We start from the raw sequence: 27,320 nt of genomic DNA on the forward strand, positions 1-27,320 counted from the left end.
TTATAGTTCAACACTTTCACAAAGAATATAATTCCAGCCCCATTGTCTACGATAATTTACCACAACACAATGCTCTTCACTATTACTTGGCTCACCTAGATACCAGAATCTGAAACAAAGAAAAAGAATGAGTTTATTCTTTCAAGACTGCTTTTAAAGGGCTTAGAGACAGGGCTGGGGTTGTGGCTCAGTGGTAGAGCACTTGCCTAGTATGTGTGAGACACTGGGTTTGATCCTCAGCACCATATTAAATAAATAAATAAATTTTAAAAGAGTTAAAAGTGCAGGGGTTGGGGGGTGTGAAAACAGGGGCCAGAAGCTGAGGTGGAACTGTGTGGAAGTCAAAGTCAGATATGCACAGATCAACCCTTTCTTGATTCTCATCCAGTTTCTCCTCCACCAACACATCTAGTATTTCCCTTGAAAAATTGCACCCATATCACTCATATTTTCTCATACCCTATTGCACTAAATATTTTACCAAAAGTGATCCAGAGGCTCCTCTCTAAACATAGATCCTGTTACCAGGCGACTGTATTTCCATGGAGTTTTCTTATATGATGAAGAGAAGTCCCATCTTCCCATTTATCGATATAGTTCTTTTTTTCCCACTTTAAATGGGATGATTTTGGAATCTGAACAACTAGTTGAATCTCTAGATCTTCTACTTATTCCTGTTTTCTTGGTCAGGTAATTTAATTTCTTAGATTCTCAGTTTGCCTATCTAAAATTAGAGCCAGAATAACAGCACCATATATTTCACAAAGAAGATGTAAGATCAAAGGTGGAAGTATACTAATGTACTTAAATGCTTTTAAAGATTATTACATGAATATGACATATTGTAATAGTATACAACTTTGGGATTATTGTTTTATGAGAACTATTAAATCATAATAATTGCAATAATCTTTTAAAACATGATTTTTTAGAATTTTTATTTATTTTTAAATACATGACAATAGTTAAATGCATTACACTCATTATTACCCATATACAGCACAATTTTTTGTAAGTGTATATAAAGTATGTTCATGCCAAATTATGCCATTATAAATATACTCTTTTTTGCATTATAATTCTTAATACACATATATACCACAATTTTTCATATATCTGTATATAAAGTATGTTGATTTTTAAAATATAGAGAATAAATAGAGTTTTTAAAAGCGAAGTAGAATCCACCCTGACCCTCTGGATCTGATAGCCCCACAAAATAAGCAGTCCCTTTATCCATATTCTGAGTGATGAAATCCTAAAGGAAAAGGAAAATTTAAAAAGTCATAGGCTTTAGATATGCAGCTTGAACTGAGTTTTGGTTTTTTGTTTGTCAAATCATGCTGTTTACTGGTATTAACAAAACAGAATGAAGTCCACTATCATTTGTAAATATAATTCGCCAATATAAATAGTTTTAAAATAATTTTGGTGATTTATTTATTCTTTATTATTTTAATTGTGAAATCTATCAGATAACATGATAATTTGACACATATACACAGTACATAATGATCAAATTGGCATAGTTAACATTTTCATCTTCTTTATATTTTTGAAGATTTTACTAACCACTAATAATTATACATATTTAAAGGTACAGTGTGATTTTTCAACTGAATTGGTTTTTTTAAAATTTTTTTTAGTTGTAGTTGGACACAATACCTTTGTTTTTATTTATTTATTTTTATGTGGTGCTGAGGATCGAACCCAGAGCCTTGCACATGCTAGGCGAGTGCTCTACTGCTAAGCCACATCCGCAGCCCTTCAACTAAACTCTTTATGGTCATACAGAAATGAAAACAAAAGGAGATGGTTCAGGAATAACCAGATAGGTACCTCAGAACTGCAGGTCTTTGAGCACAAAAGGGTCAAAGAAATCAACTGTGAGCCTTAATTTTATTAAATATGGAAGCAATTCCTATCTATAATCATAATGAATTCTCATCTCAAATTCAATTTCCCTCTTTTTTTCACTGGGAGAACATACTTCAAAGTTGTGCATCAGAAAATTCTTACAAATTTAATCACTTTACTTTCATTATATCACGAATTTTTTTTTTTGGTATCTGAAATGGAACCCAGGAGTTCATAACCACTGAACTATATCCCTAGCCTTTCTTATATTTCAATAGGTAAAGGGTATTGCTAAATTGCTTAGCTCCTTGCTACATTGCGAAGGATTGCTTTGAACTTGAGATCCTCCTGTCTCAGCCTCCCAAGCCCCTGGGATTACAAGCATGCACCACAACAACCAGCACTTCATAGTTCTTAAAATTTTATTCCTGATTGCTGATTGTGAGTTGTTGATTTAACTTTGCCTATTCAAATTAATTCTCTTTTTGGTTAAGCAGTTGATCATTCATAAAACAGTTATATATTGGAATAGCAAACTGCTATTATACACAGAAACATTTTCATCCTTTCACTAAACCCCTAGGTCTTACATGTTGAATGCCACAATTTCCATGGGGGTAGCTTAGTTACACTGAAGAAGGTACAAGGTGTGGAATGTGAAGGCTGAGGGAGCCTCTCCTATCTGTCTTATGAAAAGTCTTCTGCCACAGCATCAATACTCCTTCTTAGCAAAAACATATACAAAAATCAGACAGGCTCATGACTCCATTGTCCCTTAGAAAGTACCTGCTCTTCCTTGCTGTTGATCACCACCAGGTGAGCCTCCATTCTAGAGCAGTTCTCCTGACTCTCCTTCCAAGATTTTTTATCAGTAGAAAAAAAGTAGCAACTGGAACTAAATGACTTCCAATTCTCTGGGCAACAGCTCCAGACTTCTCCTTTATAGGCAAGAAGGGCAAATAGGTGCATTATATGAAAGTGTATTTTTAAAGTGTGTATATTATTAAATTTACAGACCAAGGAAAACAGCATGAAAGCTGCAGCTCCCGTATTCACCCAGATATGTTATATATTAGGAGTCTCCTTGCTATGAGACCCCTCTCCTCAGGTGCCAAGGAGCCAAGTTGCCTCAACCAGGCAATAATGTGTGAATCCCCTTTCACCTGCTGGACTGGTATCAGGAAATAGAACAGCTAAAATATAATATTTAAATAAAACCTAGACTCCATAACCTCAAAATAAAAATAACCAAGTTTTAATACAAAATAATTAATCATACCAAGGACCAGTAAGTTCTCATCTTAGTAAAAAAAATGATAACCAATAGTCACCAAAATATTTCAGATAACAAAAATGTTCAATTTATCTAGCAAAGATTTTAAAGCAACCATGATAAAAATGCTTCAACAAAAATATTCACACAATCTTGAAACAAAGGAAAAGCCCAGAGTAACTCAGAAAATCTCCATGTCAAAATAAAAAATAAAAGGGCTGGAATGTGGCTCAGGGGTTTGGTAGCCCACTGTTCAATCTCCAGTACCCAAAGTATACCACCATCCCAAAAAAGAAACAAAGGAATGCTGACTCATAATGGCAATGGGGTGGGGGGAGCTAATGAGCACGTGAGTAATGGAGGAACTTTAGATAGGGCAAAAGGGATGGTGGGGAGGGGAGGGAGAAAGGGATTAGGAATAATGGTGGAATGAGTTAGACATCATTACCCTAAGTACATGTATGAAGACACGAATTGTGTGAACATACTTTGTGTGCAATCAGTGACTTGAAAAATTGTGCTCTACATGTGTAATATGAAATTAATTGCATTCTGCCATCATGTATAACAAATTAGGATGAATAAATAATTTAATAAAAAAGAAACAATAAAGTAGACTCAACAAAAAAACATGTAAAAAATGGAAATTTTATCACTGAAAAATATAATAATATTTTAAAAGCTTAGCAGACTTCCTTTGGCCTCCATCTGCCACTCCTTCCTGAGTCTTCAACATGAAAGTTACCCAGATCAAATTTTGGACTTATCAAGCCCCCACATTTCCATGAGTCAAGTTCTTAAAATAAATATTCATATTCATATGGCTTCTGTTCCTCTGGAGAGCACTAACATAATACACCACCTGCTGCAGTCCGGCTGCAGCAAAATAACCGGGGGGTGACAAACAACTTGTGTCAAAATGGCCATTTTTCCTCTCACCCTATCTGCCTAGGGACGAGCAGATTGCTCCCGTCCTATCTATGGACGGGCAGCTTTTTTTCGTCACTTACCCCTGCGTGTCCCGGGGCTCCCCGTACGGGCCACCATCTGCCGCAGTCCGGCTGCAGCAAAATAACCGGGGGGTGACGAACAACTTGTGTCAAAATGGCCATTTTTCCAGCAGTCTGGCTGGGCACAATCAGGAGCCACTTGTCAAAAGAAACTAACTTTATTTTTAGAACCACACACGCCAAACAAAACAGCCTCTCAGGAAAAACCCTCAGAGCCCCAACTGCCACCACCGGCTTCCCACAGGCCTCTCTCTCCAACACAAGCCTCTCTCCACCTCCCACAATCCTCCTGCTCTTGAGGCCGATTGGCTGGGTCATGTGGGCGGAGCCAAAAAAGTCCCCCAATGAGCAGCTCCGTGGTCTGAAAGGGCAGGGAAACAGCCCAATGAGCATCACCGCAGAGGAGCCAATCAGCTAGATGTTGCTGGGGCCGCTGTGAGCCAATCATCAGCCGGCAGCTGGAAGTTTGCTGGGGCCCCTTCGGCTGTGGCTCTCAACATCTCCCCCTCTCTGTTTAAACAACAAGCATGTGGCTTAGGGACCGTGCCTGCCTTAGGTTGTCCAATAGTACATATGGTCCTTACCCGTTAGGTTGGTACCATTGCAATTGGATCTTACCCGTCACTGACTACCGGTCCAGTATACAGCCACACCTGTGGAGAGGTCTTTGTACCAGCGGGGGGTGAGGTTCTTTGCCTCACCTCTGTTGGCCCCCAAATTTTAGCTGGATGATCATGACAAGCAGAAGGGAGGAAGATACACCAAGCCAATTGACGGCTCCTTTTGGAAAAATTGTACCACCGATGACATCATCAGCAAAAATACCCCAACACTACCACAAGTCGCTGCACCAACAGATAGTTCACAATGCATACAGGTGAGTTCACAATGTGTCCAGGCAAGTTCTGCAAGCAGTTCAGTGAGATAAAACCACTGGTTTTATCTTTGACTTCACCAGCACTGGGATGAAGATAGGAATTCTGGCAATAATGGCTAAAGAAAAAATTATGTAACATTACAGAAGGCACTAAAAGAAAATAATTTTCTTAACAATTTACATTGTCTTTAAGAGAATTATTAAATATAATGAAAAGGAAAGGTGAAAGTAAACAAACAGATCTGTTAACCTCCTTTTTTGTTTACATATTAAAACAATTCTCAACAGTTGTTTACCCAATTTAAATTAAACCATATAAATAACGTGAAAAAAAATATTTGGATCCATTTTATCATGAACGCTCATCATATATGATATATGGACATACATACATTCAAACATATAACACAAAACCCAAGTGTGCACACATAATATAATGCATACAACACATAACATTATAGTAAAGGCCTTATAACATTTTACAGGTGAAATCTCCATTGCAATGTTTAAAAACTATAGTCAAAAAATAGACCTGATCAGCAAAATATTAACCTAGGTCTGTATGAGCTCAAAAAACAAAATAGAACTTCATGATATGGCAAAGGGCAATAATAAAATAGATATTGAAAAAAGCATCCTGGTTCTGTTGCAGATGTAAGAATAGCCAAACTGGAGTTTTGGATATCAGTTGTTATGGATTTGAGCCAAATCATCTTCTTTTTGGTCCATAGAAATCGCTTTAGTTAATCTTTCTGGAATCCAAATTGGCTGCTGTTCTCCCTGTGGAAACACATAAACAGACCCCCGACTCCAGACAATCACTGGGTCAGGACCTTGGTTAATCTGTCTGGAATCCAAATCGGCTGCTGTTCTCCCTGTGGAAACACACAAACAGACCCCCGACTCCAGACAATTACTGGGTCAGGACCTTTCCATTGTCCTGTTAGAATATCCTTCCAAAGTACCTTGGGCTTATGCACATTTTTTGGACACATATGCCTTTCCACAGAACTAAGTCCTAATGAATCCAAATTTAAAAAGTTTAGAGTAAAAAGGATTATTTTAAGTTTATCTTTGGGGAATATATACCCCTTCCCAATTCCTTCATTTTGCTTTAATAAGTACATTTTAATAGTTTGATGAGCTCTTTCAACTATGCCTTGTCCCTGTGGATTGTATGGGGTTCCTGTTATATGAGTAATGCCAAATGTTGAGCAAAATTGTTTAAAAGAGGTAGAAGTATAACCAGGGGCATTATCTGTTTTTAACTGTTTTGGAACCACCCACAGTGGCAAATTTTAGTAAGCAATGAGTTATAACATCTTTAGTTTTTTCTCTGGCATGAAGGGAGCCCATCAAAAATCCAGAAGAAGTATGAACTGTAACATGCAAATATTTTAATTTTCCAAATTCTGGCAAGTGTGTGACGTCCATCTGCCAAATATGGTTAGGTATCAATCCTCTGGATTGACTCCAAGATTAACTTGTGGTAAAAAGTCACACAATTTTGACATTGTTTTATTATTTGTCTAGCTTGTTCCTTAGTTATTTTAAAACGCTTTTGTAAAGTATTAGCATTGACATGGAACTTTTTATGAAAATTTATAGCTTCTTCTAGTGTAGAGAAAATATGTATGTCATGTGTAGTTTTATCTGCTAAATCATTGCCCAAACTAAGGGCTCCAGGAAATCCTGTATGTGCCCTGATATGTCCTATAAAGAATGGATCTTTTCAGTCCCAGATTAGACTTTGTATAGTGGAAAACAAAGAGAAAACAGTAGAGGAAGGGGAAATCCTACCAGCATCTTCAAGGGATACTATAGCGTTAACTATATACTGACTATCAGAAAATAAACTAAATACAGAATCTTTAAACATCACAAAAGCTTGTAATACTGCATTAAGCTCTACATTTTGAGCTGATTGTTTGGGTACTAAAAATGTAAAAGTTTGATCAGGTGTAACTATTGCTGCTGTACCATTATTTTATCCATCAGTGAATATATTTGGAGCATTCATGATAGGTGTTTTTCTTGTCATTTTTGGAAAAATTACAGGATGCGATGACCAAAAAGACAATAAAGGATTAGATGGTAAGTGGTTATCAAATGAAACATTAGATTTGCACATGATTATTGCCCAAGTATTTAACTCATTAGCTAACTCATCTATTTGATTCATAGTATATGGAGTAATAATTTTATTGGGAGAAATTCCAAACACTCCCTTTGCTGCTTTTATTCCTTTGAGTATTAATTGTCCTACAGCCTCAGGATACCTAGTAAGAATAGTGTTAGGAAAATAAGATAAATGTATCCATAATAATGGACCTTCTTGCCAAAATATTCCTGTAGTAATATTTTTGTTGGTAGTACAATAAATAATAAAGGCAAACTTATATCAATTCTATCCAAATGCATATTTTCCATATATGTTTCAATAATTTTTAATGCCTTTCTTGCTTCAGGCGTTAACATTCGGGGTGAATTTGGATCTGATGGACCTTTTAGGATATCAAATAAAGGTCCCAACTCTCCTGTTGGTATACCTAAATAAGGCCTTATCCAATTTATGTCTCCTAATAACTTTTGAAAGTCATTAAGTGATTTGAGTTGATCTACTCGTATTTGAATTTTTGGTGGACGGACCATGGTTGAGGATAATAGAACTCCTAAATAATTAATTGGAAAATTTAATTGTACTTTATCTATTGCTATCTCTAGATTATAATTTTTAATAAGTTTGTAAGTGTAGCATAACATTCTAGCAATGTGTTTTTATCTTTGTGTGCTAATAATACATCATCCATATAGTGAAATATTTGTAGTTCAGGATTTTGATTTCTAAGTGGTTGGATTACTTTGTTAACATAAATTTGACACAAAGTTGGGCTGTTAGCCATCCCTTGAGGGAGTATTTTCCATTCATATCTCTGATCAGGACCTTCATGATTCAGTGCAGGGATAGTAAATGCAAAACGTGGACTATCCTCAGGATGAATTGGAATTGAAGAAAAACAATCTTTAATATCTATAACTAAAACATACCAGGTTTTTGGCAAAGCAGACAATTGAGGAATCCCTGATTGAGCAGGTCCCATAATAACCATCTCATTATTAATGGCTCTTAAATCTTGCAATAATCTCCATTTACCAGATTTCTTTTTGATGACAAAAATGGGAGTATTATGGGGAGATACAGAAGGTTGTATATGTCCTTCCGCTAATTGTTGTTTGACCAGGTCATGCGCTGCTTGTATCTTTTCTTTAGTCAGGGGCCACTGAGGAACCCATACTGGTCTTTCTGATTTCCAAGTAATTTTTATTGTCTCAGTGGCCCTTTCTGAAAATCCAACCCATGTCTGTCTGTTCCTTGATCTATTTGTATTGGTGCTGCTATACCTTGTTCTTGTTTTTCTACTCTTTCTCCTTTCCTAAAATCTTGTCTAGCCATAATAGTGGGTGCATTTTGATTGATGTTATCTGTTAATGTCAAACATAATTGATCTAGGACATATCGTCCCCATAAATTTACGGGAAGATGATCTAATACATATGGCTGTATAGTTCCTTCACATCCTTCAGGATCCTTACAATCTAATACCATTGCACTTCTATGGGGATTAGTCGCCACTCCTAGGCCTCGAAGCATTTGAGTGGCTTGTTGTAATGGCCAATGTTTTGGCCACTCTTGACAAGAGATGATGCTAAGGCCTGTGCCTGTATCCAGTAGCCCATTAAATTCATGTCCTTGAATATTTAGTTTTAGCATGGGGCGAGAATCTAAATTTAAAGAAAGCATAGCCCAATCTACACCTGTGGAGCCTAATCCCTTGGAACCTCTTTCTACAGCACGACTGGAAAATTTGTCATATAGGCTGGGTATTATTAGTAACTGTGCTATTCTATCTCCTGGTGAAATTACTGATATACCCTTTGGAGAACTGGCTATAATTTTTATTTCACCTTCATAATCGGGATCAATTACCCCAGGACTTATCATAAGTCCTTTTAGAGTAGAAGAGCTGCGTCCCAATAATAAGCCTACTGTTCCTTTGAGAAGAGGTCCTTTTACCCCTGTGGGAATGATTTGAACTCCCATTTCTGGAGTTAGTACTGCTCTGGCAGAGGCGCAGATGTCCAACCCTCCACTCCCTCTGGTTTGTCTGATGAGGGATCTGATGGAAAATGTGTCCTGGGCACTACCCTGACAGGGTTGCTGGGTTCCTCCAGTGCTCTGTATATTTGTGGTTTTGGGCCCCGGAGCATTGGGCCCCCCTGTCCATTTTTTGGCAATGGAGCCTGATGCCTTTCTCCATGATATCGTGGATAAACACCTGGTCCTTGTTCGTTTTTTGATAATGGAGTACCCTCTATGGTGGTTTGAGAATGGCATTCATTAGCCCAATGTCTCCCTCTATGGCATCGTGGGAAAATACCTGGTATTCTACTCCTTTGATATCTAGTTTTGTTAAACCCTCCTCCTATGGGGCAATTCCTTTTAAAATGTCCTGTTTGTTCACAATTGTAGCATGTTCTTGGCCTGGCATCTAAAGCCTGTTTTACTGCAGCTGCCACAATTTGCCCTTGTTCATTAATGTCTCTGGCATCTAAAGCCTGTTTTACTGCAGCTGCCATGACTTACTCTTGTTCATTAATGTCTCTACATAATTTAATATATGTGTTTAAATCTTCATGTTTCCATGGTCTAATGATATCTCTGCACCAACGATTCGCTTGCTCATAAGCCAGTTGTTTTAGTAATGGCATTGCTTGTTCTGTATTCCCAAAAACTCTGGTAGCTGTTTGAATAAGCTTATCTACAAATTCAGCATAAGGTTCATTAGCTCCTTGTATTACCTTAGATAATTGACCTTGTAAACCTCCATGTCCTTGTAAAGTCTTCCATGCCTTAATTGCATCTACAGCAATTTGTGCGTATATACCAGGATCATATGCAATTTGTTGCTGCTGATCCTCATAAGGTCCCTTTCCTAACAACATATCTATATTTCTCTGAGGATAACCAGCTGCTGCATTTTGCCTAGCCATCTCCTTGCAAAATTCCTCATTGGCAACCTTCCATAACAGGTATTGTCCTCCATTTAGCACAGCTTTACACATATTAGCCCAATCTGCTGGCGTCATGTTCAAGTTGTTAATGGATTCGACCATGCTTACAGTGAAGGGTGCTTGAGGACCATAGGTTGTTACAGCCTCTTTTAGCTGCTTCACTGTTTTGAAATTTAAAACATGGTAAACTCGCTGCCTTCCTGCCTCAAATACAGGACATGTTAATATTTGAGATCCTGTCTCAGGATCCCAACTATCAACTGCGGGGGTTGGGGGCCTCCCAGCACCACCCTAATAAATGGGAGCATGACTCCTCCATCATAAAACATTAGCTGCATGTAGCAACCTCCTTATGAACTGTATAGTGTGGGAATAGGAGAGGGAAAAGTAGCTTTACAATGAGAAACCTGACAAACACTACCTCAGGTGATCAAGTTCAGCATCAATAGTCAACATTGACTTTGATAATATATACCCTGGAACTAATGTGATGAATACCATTTTATATCTGTGACCTTCTTCCCCAAAACAAATGATCTTCCTATAAGCACTATAAAAACTTCAGATAACACAGATAACCAATAATATACAGAATGGTGTTCCCCTAAATGTCAGAGTCATCTAACAGAAAGATATGAAAAAATATCATAGCAAAGAGGAACCTGAAGAAATATGACAAATAAATCAAATGTGAGGGACTTCAGGGATTCTGTAGAGAAAAAGAACAAGAGTTAAAAATTTGGAAAATCAAGAACATTGAGCTAAGAAAGTGGCTCAGTGATACAGATGTGCCTAGCATGTATGAAACCCCAAATTCAATTCCTAGTACCAAAGGGGAAAAAATCATTAATATTAGTTCATTTATTGTAACAAATATCCTTACTTAGGAATAGCTTAAAAATAATGGGCACTGTGTGTGCAAGGTAGGGTTAAAATAGAACCATTTAATATTATCTGCTCAATTTTTCTGTCAAATTACAAATGCTTTTAAAATTCCCTAATTAAAGGTAAAAAATCACATTCACAATAATATATTCCTCCTCACTTTTATCAAATTGTTTGCCTGACATGTGAGAAAAACATTGCACAGAAAACTCAGAAAGAAGAACTGGCTGAAGAAATACAATGGCAATATATTCTTTTCCAAATCAAGCTTCACATGGACAACTTTCAATATCCATATAACAATGTTAGGTAGAAACAATTCTTATAGGGCTGGGGCTGTAGCTCAGTGGTACAGTGCCTGCCTCACACATGTGAGGCACTGTATTCGATCCCCAGACCACATAGACATAAATAAATAAAGATATTGTGCCCATCTCCAACTAAAATTTAAAAAAAGAATGTTAGATTTTATGATTGTACACTTGTAGCTTACAATGACAGTGAGACTCCACTTCTTAGTGTGTTCTACCTGGAAATCATAAATATTGATTTGGGAATCTTACATACTACAGTCAGCAACTGAATTCTAGGTACAAGAAGTTTTACCTTCCATGGTTGAATTGATTCTTACACACTTCAAATTTATGTGAGTCATTTCTTTTATAAATATTTTATAATTTTTGTCTTCAAGAAGCTGAGAATTTTTTTGAAAGAAACATGGAAAATGGAGTAAAAACCAATCATTTTTCTGGTAGCATGAGGTCATTGCTCTTTACATTGCTTTCTTACATTCTATAGACAAAATCTACACATGTCCAATTACCTAATTGGACAGAGCCTGATAGAAAAACTTTCCCCATGACTCCTCAGACAATGGAATCCTAATCCTACTGCTTTGGAAATATTAGGTATCTCCAGGAATAACTAAAAGATGAGAAGTTGAAAGAAGACATAAAAGTTCCATCATAATGGAATCTGAAGGATGTTATCCATAGTCTCCTTCCAGAGGTAACCCAAGATGCAAACCAAGGCTAAATTTTGTGGGGTGGGAGTGGAAGTTATTTAAGGAAGTACACAACCTGGGACTTTGGGGGAAAGAAGAATTTGCTAATTTTAACAATTCTGTGTGATCTCAAAGAACAGAAAAAAAGATTTTCAACAGCCCAAAGATTGATCAAGAGGACATTGTTCTTCATCTCTTTTGTGTATCTCTAGCAATTTAGAACCAACTCACCCCCACCGCTAGAAATTCAATTTTCTGGGCTGTAGTAGTATCTCAGTATCACAGCACTTGCCTAGAATATGCAAGGCCTTGAGTTAATAAACACTACTGCTAGAAATTAAATTCCCTCTTTCCCTTTAACCTCCTATTTGTTTCTTGACCCACTCCATTCTGGCTATGGCTTCCATCATTTCATTAAACCATGCATAAAATGGATCATCAGTTATTTTTTAGGACCATTTATTAGTCATTTTCTAATGGCCTCTTGTAATCATTCACCCAGGTATTCCTCCTTAGCTCTTGGTACCGTGGTCTCTCCTGTTCCTGCCTCATCTTCCTTACTGCTGCTTCTTATCCTATTCCTACATTCACCATGTTAAAAAAATGTGGTGTTTCCAAGAGTTCTACCCTAATCCCTATTGCTAGTTTAAAATCCCTTCTGGAGTGATAGCATATATTCCCATGGTAGGACTTGCTATCATTATGTAAATGACTTCCAAAACTCCAGACCTCTGTCCTAAAATCCAGGTAAATATGCCTACCACTGGATATGTACCTTGTGAGTTAACACATTTTGCACAAAATGTAAATAATCATCTCTCAAAACAAACCCGCTATTCATCCTATACTGCTTTACCTTTGAACAACTTCTTCACTGCTGAGATTACAAGGTCAGAATATTATATCCACACTTAACCTCTCTGGGTCCTTTAATCACCAATATCCATCAAGCCTTGGTCTCCTTGATTATAACTTCTTTACCCTTCAAAGCTACCTGTCTTCTCTTTCTTCACTAACACTATCCTTAAATGAGATTCTCAATTTTTTCTGAGGGGATGATGAATTAGCATCTCTTTGGTGCATTATACTTATATGTCACAATAGGAGGCACTGTTACATAGTCATACACGCACATAACATTATTTGGTCAATTTCATTTCCCAATACCTCCCAATTTCCTTCCCTCTTCTCTAACCCTGATACCCTACCTCTACTCTACTACTTTTCCCTCAATTTTCATGAGACCTGACCCCTTTTTCTCTTTTTTTGCTCCCAAATTATCATATATGAGAGAAGTCATACAACCAATGACTTTCTCAGTCTGGTTTATCTTACTCAACACAATGCTGTCTACTTCTGTCTGTTTTCTAGAAAATAATGCCTCTCCTTACCTTCACCTTTGTCCTCCTAAATCCATTTCCACACCTCAGTAAATGCATGCCTCCTTAAGTCAAATTTGATTATGTCAAATCCCTGCCCAAAATTCCACAATGGCTCCACATCACTGACACACTGCACACTGGCCTCAATGTTCCACCCTTCTTGTACTTAGACCCCTTTGCAATGTGACTTTGTAGCCTCTCCAATCAAGAAGTAGGGTATGTTTTTTCACTAATAGTATATGAGCTGCCTTCAAGACTTCATGTAGCCAATAGAATGTGCAAAAGCAACCAGGCTAGTTCCAAATTAAAACTTTAATGTGCTTTGTTTCCATTCACCCTCCATCTTCAAAGTCTGCAAGTGGCCATGTAAACAAGCCCAGGCTGGCCTGATGAATATGATGAAAATGTGGTAAAATTGTCCCTTTCATTCCAGTTGACATGCTCTTCTTCAAAGTCAAGTTGCCTTTTATCAGTCCCTAACATCATATGCATGAGTGAGTTCAGCTAGGGCCAAAGAAACTCCCATCTGAAACCAATTTAAATTGCCAAGGCACAGATGCATGAGCTAAATAAATAGTTGTTTCAATTCACTGGTTTAGACTTGTTTATTAAGTAGCAAATGATATTTTATAAAATAACTTTAAGGGAAAAAATCAAAAAAATTTGATAGTATATAACATGATCTGAATTATTTTTTTATTATTGTTTGTTCAAAATATTACAAAGCTCTTGACATATCATATTTCATACATTTGATTCAAGTGGGTTGTGAACTCCCATTTTTACCCCGTATACAGATTGCAAAATCACATCAATTACACATCCACATTTTTACATATTGCCATACTAGTGACTGTTGTATTCTGCTACCTTTCCTATCCTCTACTATCCCCCCTCCCCTCCCCTCCCATCTTCTCTCTCTACCCCATCTACTGTAATTCAACTCTCCCCCTTGTTTTTTCCCTTTCCCCTCACATCCTCTTATATGTAATTTTGTATAATAATGAGGGTCTCCTTCCATTTTCATGCAATTTCCCCTCTCTATCCCTTTCCCTCCCACCTCTTGTCCCTGTTTAATTTTAATCTTTTCCTCATGCTCTTCCTCCCTGCTCTGTTCTTGGTTGTTCTCCTTATATCAAAGAAGACATTTGTTTTTTAGGGATTGGCTAGCTTCACTTAGCATAATCTGCTCTAGTGCCATCCATTTCCCTGCAAATTCTATGATTTTGTCATTTTTTAGTGCTGAGTAACACTCCATTGTGTATAAATGCCACATTTTTTTATCCATTCATCTATTGAAGGGCATCTAGGTTGGTTCCACAGTCTAGCTATTGTGAATTGTGCTGCTATGAACATCCATGTAGCAGTATCCCTGTAGTACGCTCTTTTAATGTCTTCAGGGAATAGTCCGAGAAGGGCAATAGCTGGGTCAAATGGTGGTTCCATTCCCAGATTTCCCAGGAATCTCCATACTGCCTTCCAAATTGGCCACACCAATTTGCAACCCCACCAGCAATGTATAAGTGCACCCTTTCCCCCACGTCCTCACCAGCACTTGTTGTTGTTTGACTTCATAATGGCTGCCAATCTTACTGGAGTGAGATGGTATCTTAGGGTGGTTTTGATTTGCATTTCTCTGACTGCTAGAGATGGTGAGCATTGTTTCATGTACTTGTTGATTGATTGTATGTCCTCCTCTGAGAAGTGTCTGTTCAGGTCCTTGGCCCATTTGTTGATTGGGTTATTTGTTTTCTTATTGTTTAATTTTTTGAGTTCTTTGTATACTCTGGATATTAGGGCTCTATCTGAAGTGTGAGGAGTAAAGATTTTTTCCCAGGGTGTAGGCCCCCTTTTTACTTCTCTTATTGTTTCTCTGGTTGATAAAAAAAAACTTTTTAGTTTGAGTAAGTCCCATTTGTTGATTTTTGTTTTTAACTCTTGTGCTATGGGTGTCCTATTAAGGAATTTGGAGCCTGACCCCACAATATGTAGATCGGAGCCAACTTTTTCTTCTATCAGATGCAGAGTCTCTGATTTGATATCAAGCTCCTTGATCCATTTTGAGTTAACTTTTGTGCATGGTGAGAGAAAGGGATTCACTTTCATGTTGTTGCATATGGATTTCCAGTTTTCCCAGCACCATTTGTTGAAGATGCTATCCTTCCTCCATTGCATGCTTTTAGCCCCTTTATCAAATATAAGATAGTTGTAGTTTTGTGGATTGGTTTCTGTGTCCTCTATTCTGTACCATTGGTCCACCCGCCTGTTTTGGTACCAGTACCATGCTGTTTTTGTTACTATTGCTCTGTAGTATAGTTTGAAATCTGGTATCGCTATACCGCCTGATTCACACTTCCTGCATATCATTGTTTTTGCTATTCTGGGTCTTTTATTTTTCCATATGAATTTCATGATTGCTTTCTCTATTTCTACAAGAAATGCCATTGGTATTTTGATTGGCATTGCATTGAACCTATAGAGAACTTTTGGTAATATCGCCATTTTGATGATGTTAGTTCTGCCTATCCATGAACAGGGTATATTTTTCCATCTTCTAAGATCTTCTATTTCTCTCTTTTGGGTTCTGTAGTTTTCATTGTATAAATCTTTCACCTCTTTTGTTAGGTTGATTCCCAAGTATTTTTTTTTTGAGGATATTGTGAATGGGGTGGTTTATTTATATATTTATTTATATATTTTAATTTGGCTTGTTTTTCCTCTTTGGTTATTTCCCCCCATTTACTGAGTTACCTCCCACTGTTAGTTTTGGGTGCTGTTTTTCGTTTCCTCTTCTTGTAGTGTTTTGCTCAAAATGCTTTGCAGTGCTGGTTTTCTGGCTGCGAATTCTTTTAACTTTTGTTTATCATGAAATATTTTAATTTCATTCTCAAACCTGAAGCTTAGTTTTGCTGGATACAATATTCTTGGTTGGAATCCATTATTTTTCAGCATTTGAAATACGTTGTTCCAGGATCTTCTCCCTTTCAACGTCTGCGATGAATAATCAGCTGTTAACCTAATTGGTTTACCCCAGAATGTAATCTGCCTCCTTTCTCTTGTAGCTTTTAATATTCTCTCCTTTTTCTGTATGTTGGATATCTTCATAATAATGTGTCTTGGAGGTGGTCTATTACAGTTTTTTATGTTTAGAGTCCTGTAGGCTTATAGAATTTGGCAATCCATTCCATCTTTCAAGTCTGGAAAGTTTTCTAAGATTATTTCATTCAATAGGTTGCTCATTCCTTTGGTTTGGACCTCTATACCTTCTTCTATCCCAATGACTCTTAAGTTTGGTTATGACATCCCATATTTCTTGGATGTTTTGCTCATGGTTTCTTACCAGCCTTTCTGCGTTGGCTATAGTCTTTTCAAGTTGATAAACTTTGTCTTCATTATCTGATGTTCTGACTTCTATTTGATCTAGTCTATTTGTAATATTCTCATTTGAGTTTTTGATTTGGTTTATGGTTTCCTGCATTTCTAGGATTACTGTTTGATTTTTTTTTAATCTCTATCTCCTAGTAGAGTTCATTTTTTGCTACTTGAATCTGATTATGTAATTCATTTTCAAAGTATTCTTTCATTGTTTGGACTTGCTGTCTAATGACTTCTTTAAGATTCCATTCCATCTGAGTCAGGTATGCCTTGAGTTCTTTCTCTGTCCATTTTTCTGATGCCTCTAGGTTCTCCTGTAAATATAAGTTATCCTGAATTGTTGGTAATCCTTTTTTCCCTTGTTTTTTTTTCATGGTGCTCACATTACTTTCCAACTCTGTTTGACTACTGTGTTTCTGTTTTCTCCTATAAATTTGTTTTAGTTTTGTATAGCTCCAAGATCTCTCCTTTGTGTTGGGAGACAATGTTTAGAGATGTTGGATTTAATTGTGATTTAAGGTAAATTCATTAGATTCATTAAAGGCCTACAGATTTTGATGGCATATAGAAAATTGAGGTTTGAACTTAGGATTTTATGTTAAGATCGGGCAATTTGATGGTATGGAGATTAGTATATCTTAGCTTCTTTGGGGGGTTGCTCAAATGCAGGCGGATATTGACAAAAGAATAGGCAGGAGTACTTGGGGGTAGTTAAGGGCTTAGGCGGACTATAGACCATCTTGTAATATTCATCTATTTGCATTTAGTAAATTACACATAATCAGAGTGGTCATGCTTGGGAGGAAAGATAGGGAAAAGGTAAGTAAGCAAACCAAAAAAAGAGAGAGGTAGAGAAGAAAGAAAGAGAAAAAATAGAAAAGAAAAAGAAGAAATGATAAAAAAATAATAAAATAAAGTAAAATAAAAATTACAATTAAAAAAAAAATAAAAAAAGTAAAAGCACTGTTAGGCTTCTATTTTCTTCGCTTCCAGTAGGTGGTGCTGTGCCTTCCAGACCAAGATTTTGCCCTCCAGCTGTAGGAAACAATCCGTATGAGGCCGCTCCCTCCTCCCCCAACTGGTGTCTCTCCAATCCTGTTCAATTAGGTTTATTCCTAGGCTCTAGTATCCTCACTTCTCCCGCTAGACAGGCCTTCCCCAGTGTGATACCACTCCGTAGTTCAAGGTACATTCTGGGCCTGCAGTGTCCTGGATGTGGAGCATGGATATTGGGAACCGGCCCCCTATTGTTTTGATTCCCTCCAATAGCCACTCCTCCAAGAGCTGGCGAGACAGGTTTCGTTTTTGCCACTGGTGGGAGGGGGGAGTTGGAGGTCAGGTGCCTTTACCTTTCCCCACACCTCTATTCATGCTCACTCGGATAATCACGCCCCCAGAAAGCTGGGGAGAGATTTTATGCAATTTCCCCGCTGTATGGGAGAAGGGCTAAATGTCCCACACCTGTTCTATCTCTGAACTTGTGTGGAAGAGGTTGGATCTGTCAGAAACTGGCGATGGTGACATCAGCTCTCCAAGATGGTGGCCACTGGCTTCCTTGGTGGGGTGTCCGGTGTGGAGGGCAGATCTGGACTGTTTCTTTCCCCCATCTCAAACCCAGAACTCAGCCTGGAACACTGTGAGGGCACAGTTGGCAGGACTCCACAGAATCCGTAGCACTATTTCTCTGCATTGCTGGCATGTCAGCATGCAGGCTCCAGCTGCAGGGCTGGCCGCCGATCAATCAGCCTGAATCTCCAGGTGCACAGTTCACTCACGATTGAGCCACAGTAACTGATCCTCGGGTGTTGGAAATCCTTCCTCTAGGTTTCAGTGCACCCCAATTTTGCTGGAAATTCCCAACAATATAGCTTCTGGCCGTTCTAAACTCGCTATTCACCTGTGCAGTGATGCGGTACATGGGGGTGACGCACTCTATTTGCCGCCATCTTTTTCCTTCCCATGATCTGAATTCAGTTTATATCGGCCACCTACAACTTTATTTCATAGTTTTTCACATCACACTATATGTTCCTCGTCAGGCATGTTTATATTGCCCCCAAATCTTGCATATTATAATATAATGTGTGTATGTCATTTTGATACTAACAGATGTAGCTATCTCCTACTTAAGAACACGATCTCAGCCTCCTGTGCTCACTTCTTACCTGCACAACCCTTCTCATCTCGTGTTGTAAGCACTGGTTATATTTTTTTAAATATTTTTTTGATTGGAGATGGACACAATAACTTTATTTATTTAATTTATTTATTTTTATGTGTGCTGAAGTTCAAACTCAGGGCTTCACATAGGTGAGGTGAGCGCTCTACCACTGAGCCACAACCCCAGTACAGCACTGTGTATTTGACTATTCTCTTCATATCTTGAGACCAGTGGCTGTGGCTATTTCTGGATTCTCTAACACAGCGCCTAGTAAACAATATGTATGACCATTGTTACTTATCAAATGACCAAATTAATGAATCAAATATCTACCCTAATAAATGCTGAGTTTTGTGACTTTTGAAAACTTGATGAGCTCTGAAATATGGCATATGCATAAATCCACCTATTTGGTAAATTGATTTTTCCTGGGATCTCACAATGCGCCAGACAAAAATTATTAGAAAGAAATTCACTGGGAACTCTTTCTGGAATATTTCCTTCCATCACCTTCATGTCCACCTCATCACCCAAAAATATGTCTGTGAAGTCAAATAAGACTTGCCTTATAAAAGCTATTAAGGAAATACAGATGTATCTTCACACAGAATCTATTATAGAACTGATGACGAATTAATTTCACTCTAACATCAACCCATACACACATATCAACTCTTCAAATTTTCTCAATGAACATGAATTCCATTATTTGTGAAAAAGTAAAATTCCCAATGAAAACACAAGAAATCTATCCCATACCTCAGAGAATATTCATTTTTCAAATGTCTGCATCATATTAAACTCTTAGGTTCTAATGGATAGTTTCTGTTCATGAAAGGCAGGCATTGCTAACTGACTCAGTTGGCATACTTACTGATAAGAGAGACAGACAATAAGAGTTCCTTCAGCAGGAAAAGTATCAGCAACAAGGCAAGAAGAAGCTTGGAAAAAACAAAATTACTCAGATGAGGAATGGTGTTTTCATTGTGATCTGAAGGATAAATCAAATTAATTCATCAGAAATAAATTCTATCCTTATTTCCAAATACTCCTCTATGAGTTGACTTTTTGTCACTGTGACCAAAACATTTGACAAGAATATTTTAGAGTAGAAAAGTTCATTTGGGGCTCATGATTTTAGAGGTGTCAGTCCATGGTCAGTCTGCTCCACTGCTTTAGGACTGAGGTAAGGTAGAACATCATAGAAGAAAGGTGTGGTGGAGAAATACTGTTCAACTCAAGATAGCCAGGAAGCAGAATGAGCAAACAAGGAGCCAGGGGAAAAAATATAATCCACTGAGGAATGATGTTGATCAAATTATATTCTCATATCATGTACATGTATAAATATGTAACAGTGAATCCCACTAGTTTATATAATTATAATTCATCTATTAAAAACATGGAATTGAAAATATATGATCTATGGCATGCCCTAGTGACCTAATTTCTTCAACCATACCACACCTAATTACCAACCAGTAATCCATTCTAATTATTAATCCATCGAATATATTAACTAATGCACTGATCAGGTTATGATTCTTATAACTATTTTTATCTCCAAACATTCCTGAATTGTCACATAAGCTTTTTAGGGCACATCTCATATTCAAACCTTAACATTCTGCCATTGGTCCCCAAAAGTTTATGTCCATCCCACAATGGAAAATACCTTTAGTTGATCTCCAGAGGCCCCATAGTATTCAAAGCTCCAAAATTTCCCAATAGACCAAGTCCAAAGTCTCCTCTGAGACTCAAGACAAATTCTTTGTTGTGAGCCTCTGTAATAGTCAAAAGTAAGTTACATATTCCCAATATGCAATGGCACAAAGTAAACATTCCCATTCCCCAAAGGAGGAATAAGGATATAAGGAAGGGATGAATACAAAACAACCAAAATTCAGTCAAGCAGATATTAGTTTCTGTAACTCCATGTACACCATGTGGGGAATATTGTGGTGTGATGTAATCTTCAAAAGGCTTCTGCAGCACTCCCTAAATGGCCTTGCTGGTTGCAGTCCATGTTTTCTCTTTTTTAGGCTGACTCCATCTACAGCCAACACCTTTCCTCAGCAGACATTCCACATTACTGGCATATCTTAATCCCTGGGATCTCCATTCCAGCTTCAGCTTCCCCTTCACAACTTCATGCATGCCCTCTCAAGGGAATCCTGTGGGGATTCCAACACAGCTTCACTTTGCCTGAACACTCAGGTCTTCCTTTGAAATCTCAGTGGAAGCTTCCATAATCACCTGGCTGCCATCAGCTCTCCTCTCTGTGCCCTAAAACCATGATGTTCTGCCTGACCCCAGGACCACAGTGATAGAGCTGACTCACCATAGACTAACCTCTGAAATATTGATCCCAAAATAATATTTATCTTTTAAGTTGTTCTTATCAGGTATTTTAGTCAAAGTGACAGAAAAGCTAATATCCTCCTCTTCTACTTTTCAATTTTCTTCAATAAAGCACAATCACTAATACCATGAATATTTGAAATCAAATGAAAATTGAAATAAGAAAAAATAAATGATGTTCATTTATAAAAACTTTATAAAATACTCCAAAACTCAAATGTTTATCATTGAAAATAACTATTCTTAATATTGGTAATAATAGATTACCAACCAGTAATCCATTCTAATTATTAATCTGTCAAATATATTAGTTAATGCACTGATTAGGTTATAAATCTCATAACTATTTTATCTTTGAACATTCCTGAATTGCCACAAGCTTTTCAGGGCATATCTCATATTCAAAACATAACATTCTTCACCTGGTCCCCAAAAATTCATGTCCATCTCACAGTGGAAAATACATTTAGTTGATCTCCAAGAGTCCTGATAGTTTTCAAAGTTTGTCACATGTCCCTTCAGCAATTTTGGAAGTATTTACAACATATATGCACATTTTTCCATCTCTTGACTTACATATTTACAGATTTCTGATTCACTATATTCTTTTATATTGTTTCATGAACATTTTTCACCATATTTTAAAAAATATTTTAATATGGTTCTTAATATTTCATTACATATTTAGATAATATTTCAGATTGTGTCCAATTTGCAAGTATGCTATAGAAGATAAAACTTTCTGACAAAATTTTATATTTTTAAGATAAAATTACTCTTTTTAGTCACTGTTCCATTGTTAGAAATCATTTTCTGGACTAAGGGTATAGCTTCATGCTACAGCAATTTTTCCTAGGATATACAAAACCCTGAAATTGGTCACCACCAAAGGGGAGAGGGCCAGTGGTGACACATTCCATTAAGATAAAAACACCAAAAAAAGAGACACAATATTCTTAAAAGTATGTATTGTCAATCTTGAGGGATAAAAACTCAGTATTATATTCTTTCAGTTCTGGAAATATAGGTACACACAGTTTTATATATTTATATCTGGAAGGATACACAAGAAAATTCAAACTATTACTATTATTGTAAATAATAATAGTAAAGAAAGTATTATGGATCTATTTTATCCCACTTTGCAACTCTACAACACCTTCATTTCTATCTACATGCAGCACAATCCTCAAGAGATTCCTGGGTTTCACAGACATGATCACTTCAGAGAAACAGAAACTAACATGACCTCTGCCCTGCTTATTAACTGTCTCTTCATCCTTCACCTCACAATTCACTTTGACCACTGGAAAATGATTTTTACCTGCAGGAGTATTTGAGTTGGTGCCAGAGGACTTCAGTTCATTTTGTAAACTCACCTCTGCATAGTTTGTTCCCAAAGCCATCTTAGGAAGAAACCTTCTGCTTTTTTCAAAAATCTCATGCAATATTTTCCTTAAAACATACTACACGTGAGATTCCAACCTGAGAACAAATTATTCTACAACCAAACTAGATGAGAGCCCAAGTAATAAATAGACATATATCCCTAAGAGTGAAGTCATGGGAAACCACTGGGCAACAGGGATCCAATCTTCTGGACAACCAGAAAAAGAATCATACCATTCAAATATAGTCAAAATAGATAAACAAATGTAACAAAAGTGGGAACTCAAATATGAAGAAAAAAAGAGGAACCAAGCAATTAGAGAAGTCTTTCCTAAGAAAATCATTCTATAAATTCACCAGCAAAACTGAAAAGTGAAGGTGTCCACATGCAAGTGTAACCTATTACCCAACCAACCTGAGCAACACTTGCTCGTATTGCCTTCATGTCATCGGGTTTGACTGATCAGGCAGCTTTTTTGTGCCACATTCTAAGGTGATCATTGACACAAATATCAGATGACAGCCTTCTCATGTTCAGAGCCACCTTCCTTTAGCATGGTGGGGAATAAAAATTCTGAAGGTGTCCTCTGTGCTCTCTGCTTTCCCTGCTGCTCACAATCAGCACCATCGTGAACCTGCATTCATTCATTTTGCTACTGGTCACCTCCAGAACTCCTGAAAGCCATAATAAAAGAGGACACCACCTTTTATTCTACACTTATCTCTCCCTTTACCACCACACCACCTGAACAACCTGCTCTGGAGAGTAAATATGACTATACTTAACAGTTGAGAAAATTAATGGCATCACATGGAGAAGAGGATGAACTTAAATTGAGTGCCAAGTCTGATTTTCTTTTTCCCAAAGCCAAAAATGAAAACAGTCTAAAAACTAAACCTTTTATGTGGGATCATTCCACAGGGCTGCTCTCAGCTCAAGCCCACGTTCTTTGCCTCACATCTCCCCAAATAATTTCCCTTCTTTTAATAACCCCTACCTCTTTTATTTTCTCTTTTTATCTATCTTCTTCCTTCCATTTCTTTCCCTCTCAACTGTATATTTGTTTCCATTCTACATTTATTTTTATATCAAAATACACTGAAAACACTAAATTCACAGTAATATGCATAATTCAGTGTCACAGGTTTTATTTTCATTTTCTCAATTTCCACGTTTCTTTCACAAATCAGTGACAGACAGAAACTTGTTTTTATTATCTTTAACTTTTCACATTTCTATTAACTTATTTTACTCTGGATGCTACCAATTTCTCATTTTTTGTGCCATCCTTCCCTAAGACACTCTTTTCTCCCTGATATATCCCGTACTCCCTAGCTAATCCCTTGTCTCCTAAATCAGAGACATCTTAATTCTAATTGAATGTTCCCACATGGGGCCAGGCAACAACACCCCACCAAACGGACAGTCTCCTCACCTTGCTGACTGTCTAACACCCTGTGCTAAGCCACACCTCAAAATTGCAACATACATGAAAAAAAGAGTCAGTGTCCTACAAGATACTATTCACCTGGACATTGTAGTCCAGGACCATTCATACTGTTCCCTTAAGTTGGCTGGTTTATTGGAAAATAAATGGCTGTTTCAGGGACATGGTATATTACTGTTCTTCTTTTCTTTAAGGATGACACAGATCAGATTCTTAAAGCTTCTCTGTAGCCACCCTGGCCTGCCCGAGCTCTCACAGCCCACAAAGATACTTCCATGGATACAAGTCCTTACCATGTAAGGATGAGCCTCCCCTTCCAGGGTTTGCCACCATATGGAGAGCTCCCTTATTCAGCTCAGTTTCTGAAACCCACACCACATCCATCTTCTGTGTAGATACTTTCCTCGTCCTGCTTGGACTTTGATAATCCATGCCAGGTCCTCTGCTGCTAGCAAGAATGCCTTCTTGAAACAATCAAGAACATGGTCAGAGATCCTACAGATTGGGAGAAAACCTTCACCACCAGAACCTCAGATAAGGCATTAAATTCAGAATATACAAAGAATTCAAAAAACTTAACTAAGAAAATTGAATAACCCAGTCAATAAGTGGACAAAGGAACAGAACACACACTTCACAGAAGCAGTATGAATGGTCAAAAATTACATGAAAAACTATTCAATATCTCTAGCAATTAGGGAAATGCAAATTAAAAATACACTGAGATTTCCTCTCACTCCAGTCAGAATTGCATTTATAAAGAATACAAGTAACAATAAATGTTGGGGAGGATGTGGGGAGAAAGATCCTCTCATACATTGCTGATGGGAGTGCAAGTTGGTGCAATCACTCTGGAAAGCAGTATGGAAATTCCTTAGAAAACTTGGAATGAAAGCACCATTCGACCCAGTTATCCCACTCCTCAGCATATACCCAAGGGACTGAAAACCAATTATATTTACAGTGAAACAGCCACATCCATGTTTGTAACAGCTCAACTCACAATAGCCAAGCTATGGAAACAACTAGGTGTCCTTCAACAGATGAATGGATAAAGAAAATGTGGTGTGTTTACACAAAAGAATATCAGCCATAAAGAAGAAATAAATTATGGTATTTGCCAGTAAATGGATGGAACTGGAGACTATCATGCTAAATGAAATAAGCCAATCCCAAAAAACAAAAAGCTAACCCAAAACAAGAGAAATTGGAGAGGGGAATAGTAGAAAAAGATTGGACTAGACAAAGGAAAATGAGGGGAAGGGCAGGGGAGATGAATAGAAGAGACAGTCAAATTAATTGGTCATAACTTTCCTAGGCTTGTATTTGTATACATGACTAGGGTGACTCCATATCATGTACAATCACAAGAGTGGAGCCTCAATAGATTAAGTCATATTTTATGTATGTATATTCTACCAAAATACATTCTTCATTTTACTGTCATGTAGGACAAAAATAAGAAGTAACAAAAAATTTTTTCAGAGAATGCCTTCAATACCTTCCTTATGTGATGAGTTCCAAAACTGGACTATCTACATACAGCCACTCCAGTCAGGTCTCTGAAACCAACAGAGGTTTATCCTCTGCAAAAATCTCTGTTCACCCCCATGTAGGCACTGAATTCCAACCAACAATGGAACTAACAGTGTTCAACGGTGTCTACTTGCTTCTCCCAGATGCTGAGATTTCATGCCAGGCTGTACCTCTTCAGGGACTCACACCTCACCCAAAAGTGCCGTAGTATGGCTGTGCACAAATAACCGGGAGGTCGAGCCACTTGTAGATTCAAGCAGGAATGAATTTTATTTTCAAACTCACGTGAATGCCACTCACATGACCCTCCAGGCACTCCGTGCGAGCTCAACATGAACTCAACCAACTCACATGAACTCTCTAGGAACTCCGCGAGAGCTCAACCAGAACTCAATGGGAACTCTGCAAGAACTCAAAAATAGCGGGCACCTGAGGCAGCAGGAACCACCCCTTCTGACAAAATGCCAGGCACCATCTTGACCTGGCCATGGCTCTCAACATCTCCCCCCTTTTGTTTAATTAAACAACAAGTATGTGGCTTAGGGACCGTGCCTGTCTTAGGTTGTCCAATACTACATATGGGCCTTACCTGTCATCAGATAAGCTGACCTCAAGGCATCAGCCTCCTGTCTTAGGTTGGTACCATTGCAATTGGATCTTACCCATCATTGACTAGCAGCCCAGCATTTAGCCATACTTGTGGATAGTGGTTTTTACACAAACACTATAAACAACCTGCTACAAGCAGAAAGGGGAGGATAGAAAACGCCATGACACCAAGCCAATTGACGGCCCCTTTTGGAAAAATTGTACCACCGATGACATCATCAGCAAAGATACCCCAACACTACCACAATTCACTGCACCAACGGGTAGTTCACTATGCATACAAGTGATACATAGTCCAGGCAAGTTCTGCAAGCCGTTCAAAGCAGAGGAATCCATTAATATGTCCATTTCCTCCCAAAGTAAATTGACTCCTTGATTGAGTATCACTTGTTGAGTTATATTATTCATTGATGCATCAGTTTATACAGTTTGTTGTGACAGCTATCGCAGAAGCTGTAGTTTGGTTTTATCTTTGTCTTCACCTGCACTGGGATGAAGATAGGAATTCTGGCAGTGATTGCTAAAAAAAAATATGTAACATTCCAGCAGGCACTAAAAAAAAGCAATTTTCTAAACAATTTAGTATCCTGAATACAATTAGATATAATGAAAAGGAAAGGTGAAGATCTGTTAACCTCCTTTTTTGTTCAGATTTTAAAACAATCCTCAACAGCTGTTTACCCAATTTAAATTAAACCATTTAAATCATGTGAATAATAAAAAAAAATACTTGGATCCATTTATTCATGAGCGCTCCTCATATATGATATATGGACATACACATATACAGACATACAACACAAAACACAAGTTTGCACACATAACACAATACATACAACACAAAATAGTAAAGGCCTTGTAGCTTTTTACAGGTGAAATCCCCATTGCAATGCCAAGAACTCCACAGTCAAAAAATAAAACTGATCAGAAAAACATTAACCTAGGTCTGTATGAGCTCAAAAAAACAAAATAAAACTTCATGATGTGGGAAAGGGCAATAATAAAATAGACATTGAAAAAAGCATCCTGGTTACCACCTGGGTTTGACTCTTCTTTTGATATCCCATCCTTTTTCCTGTAG

The 27,320-nt window shown here is 37.6% G+C and overlaps 1 protein-coding gene across 1 annotated transcript; it reads right to left on the reverse strand.

The window, feature by feature from the left end:
• On the reverse strand, positions 1-22,663 carry LOC124089792 (C-type lectin domain family 4 member A-like). The gene is made up of 5 exons (XM_046440010.1): positions 22,582-22,663; positions 2,644-2,795; positions 1,195-1,258; positions 721-724; positions 1-109 (listed from the first exon to the last, which is right to left on the reverse strand). The coding sequence occupies exons 1-5, from the start codon at positions 22,661-22,663 to the stop codon at positions 1-3; spliced, it is 411 nt and encodes a 136-aa protein (XP_046295966.1).
• Between the last annotated feature and the right edge of the window lie 4,657 nt (positions 22,664-27,320).

The sequence above is a fragment of the Marmota monax genome, unplaced genomic scaffold, assembly GCF_021218885.2.
Source record: "Marmota monax isolate L192 unplaced genomic scaffold, Marmota_monax_Labrador192_F-V1.1 WCK01_AAM20220418_F8-fsc00449, whole genome shotgun sequence".
Lineage (NCBI taxonomy): Eukaryota > Metazoa > Chordata > Mammalia > Rodentia > Sciuridae > Marmota > Marmota monax.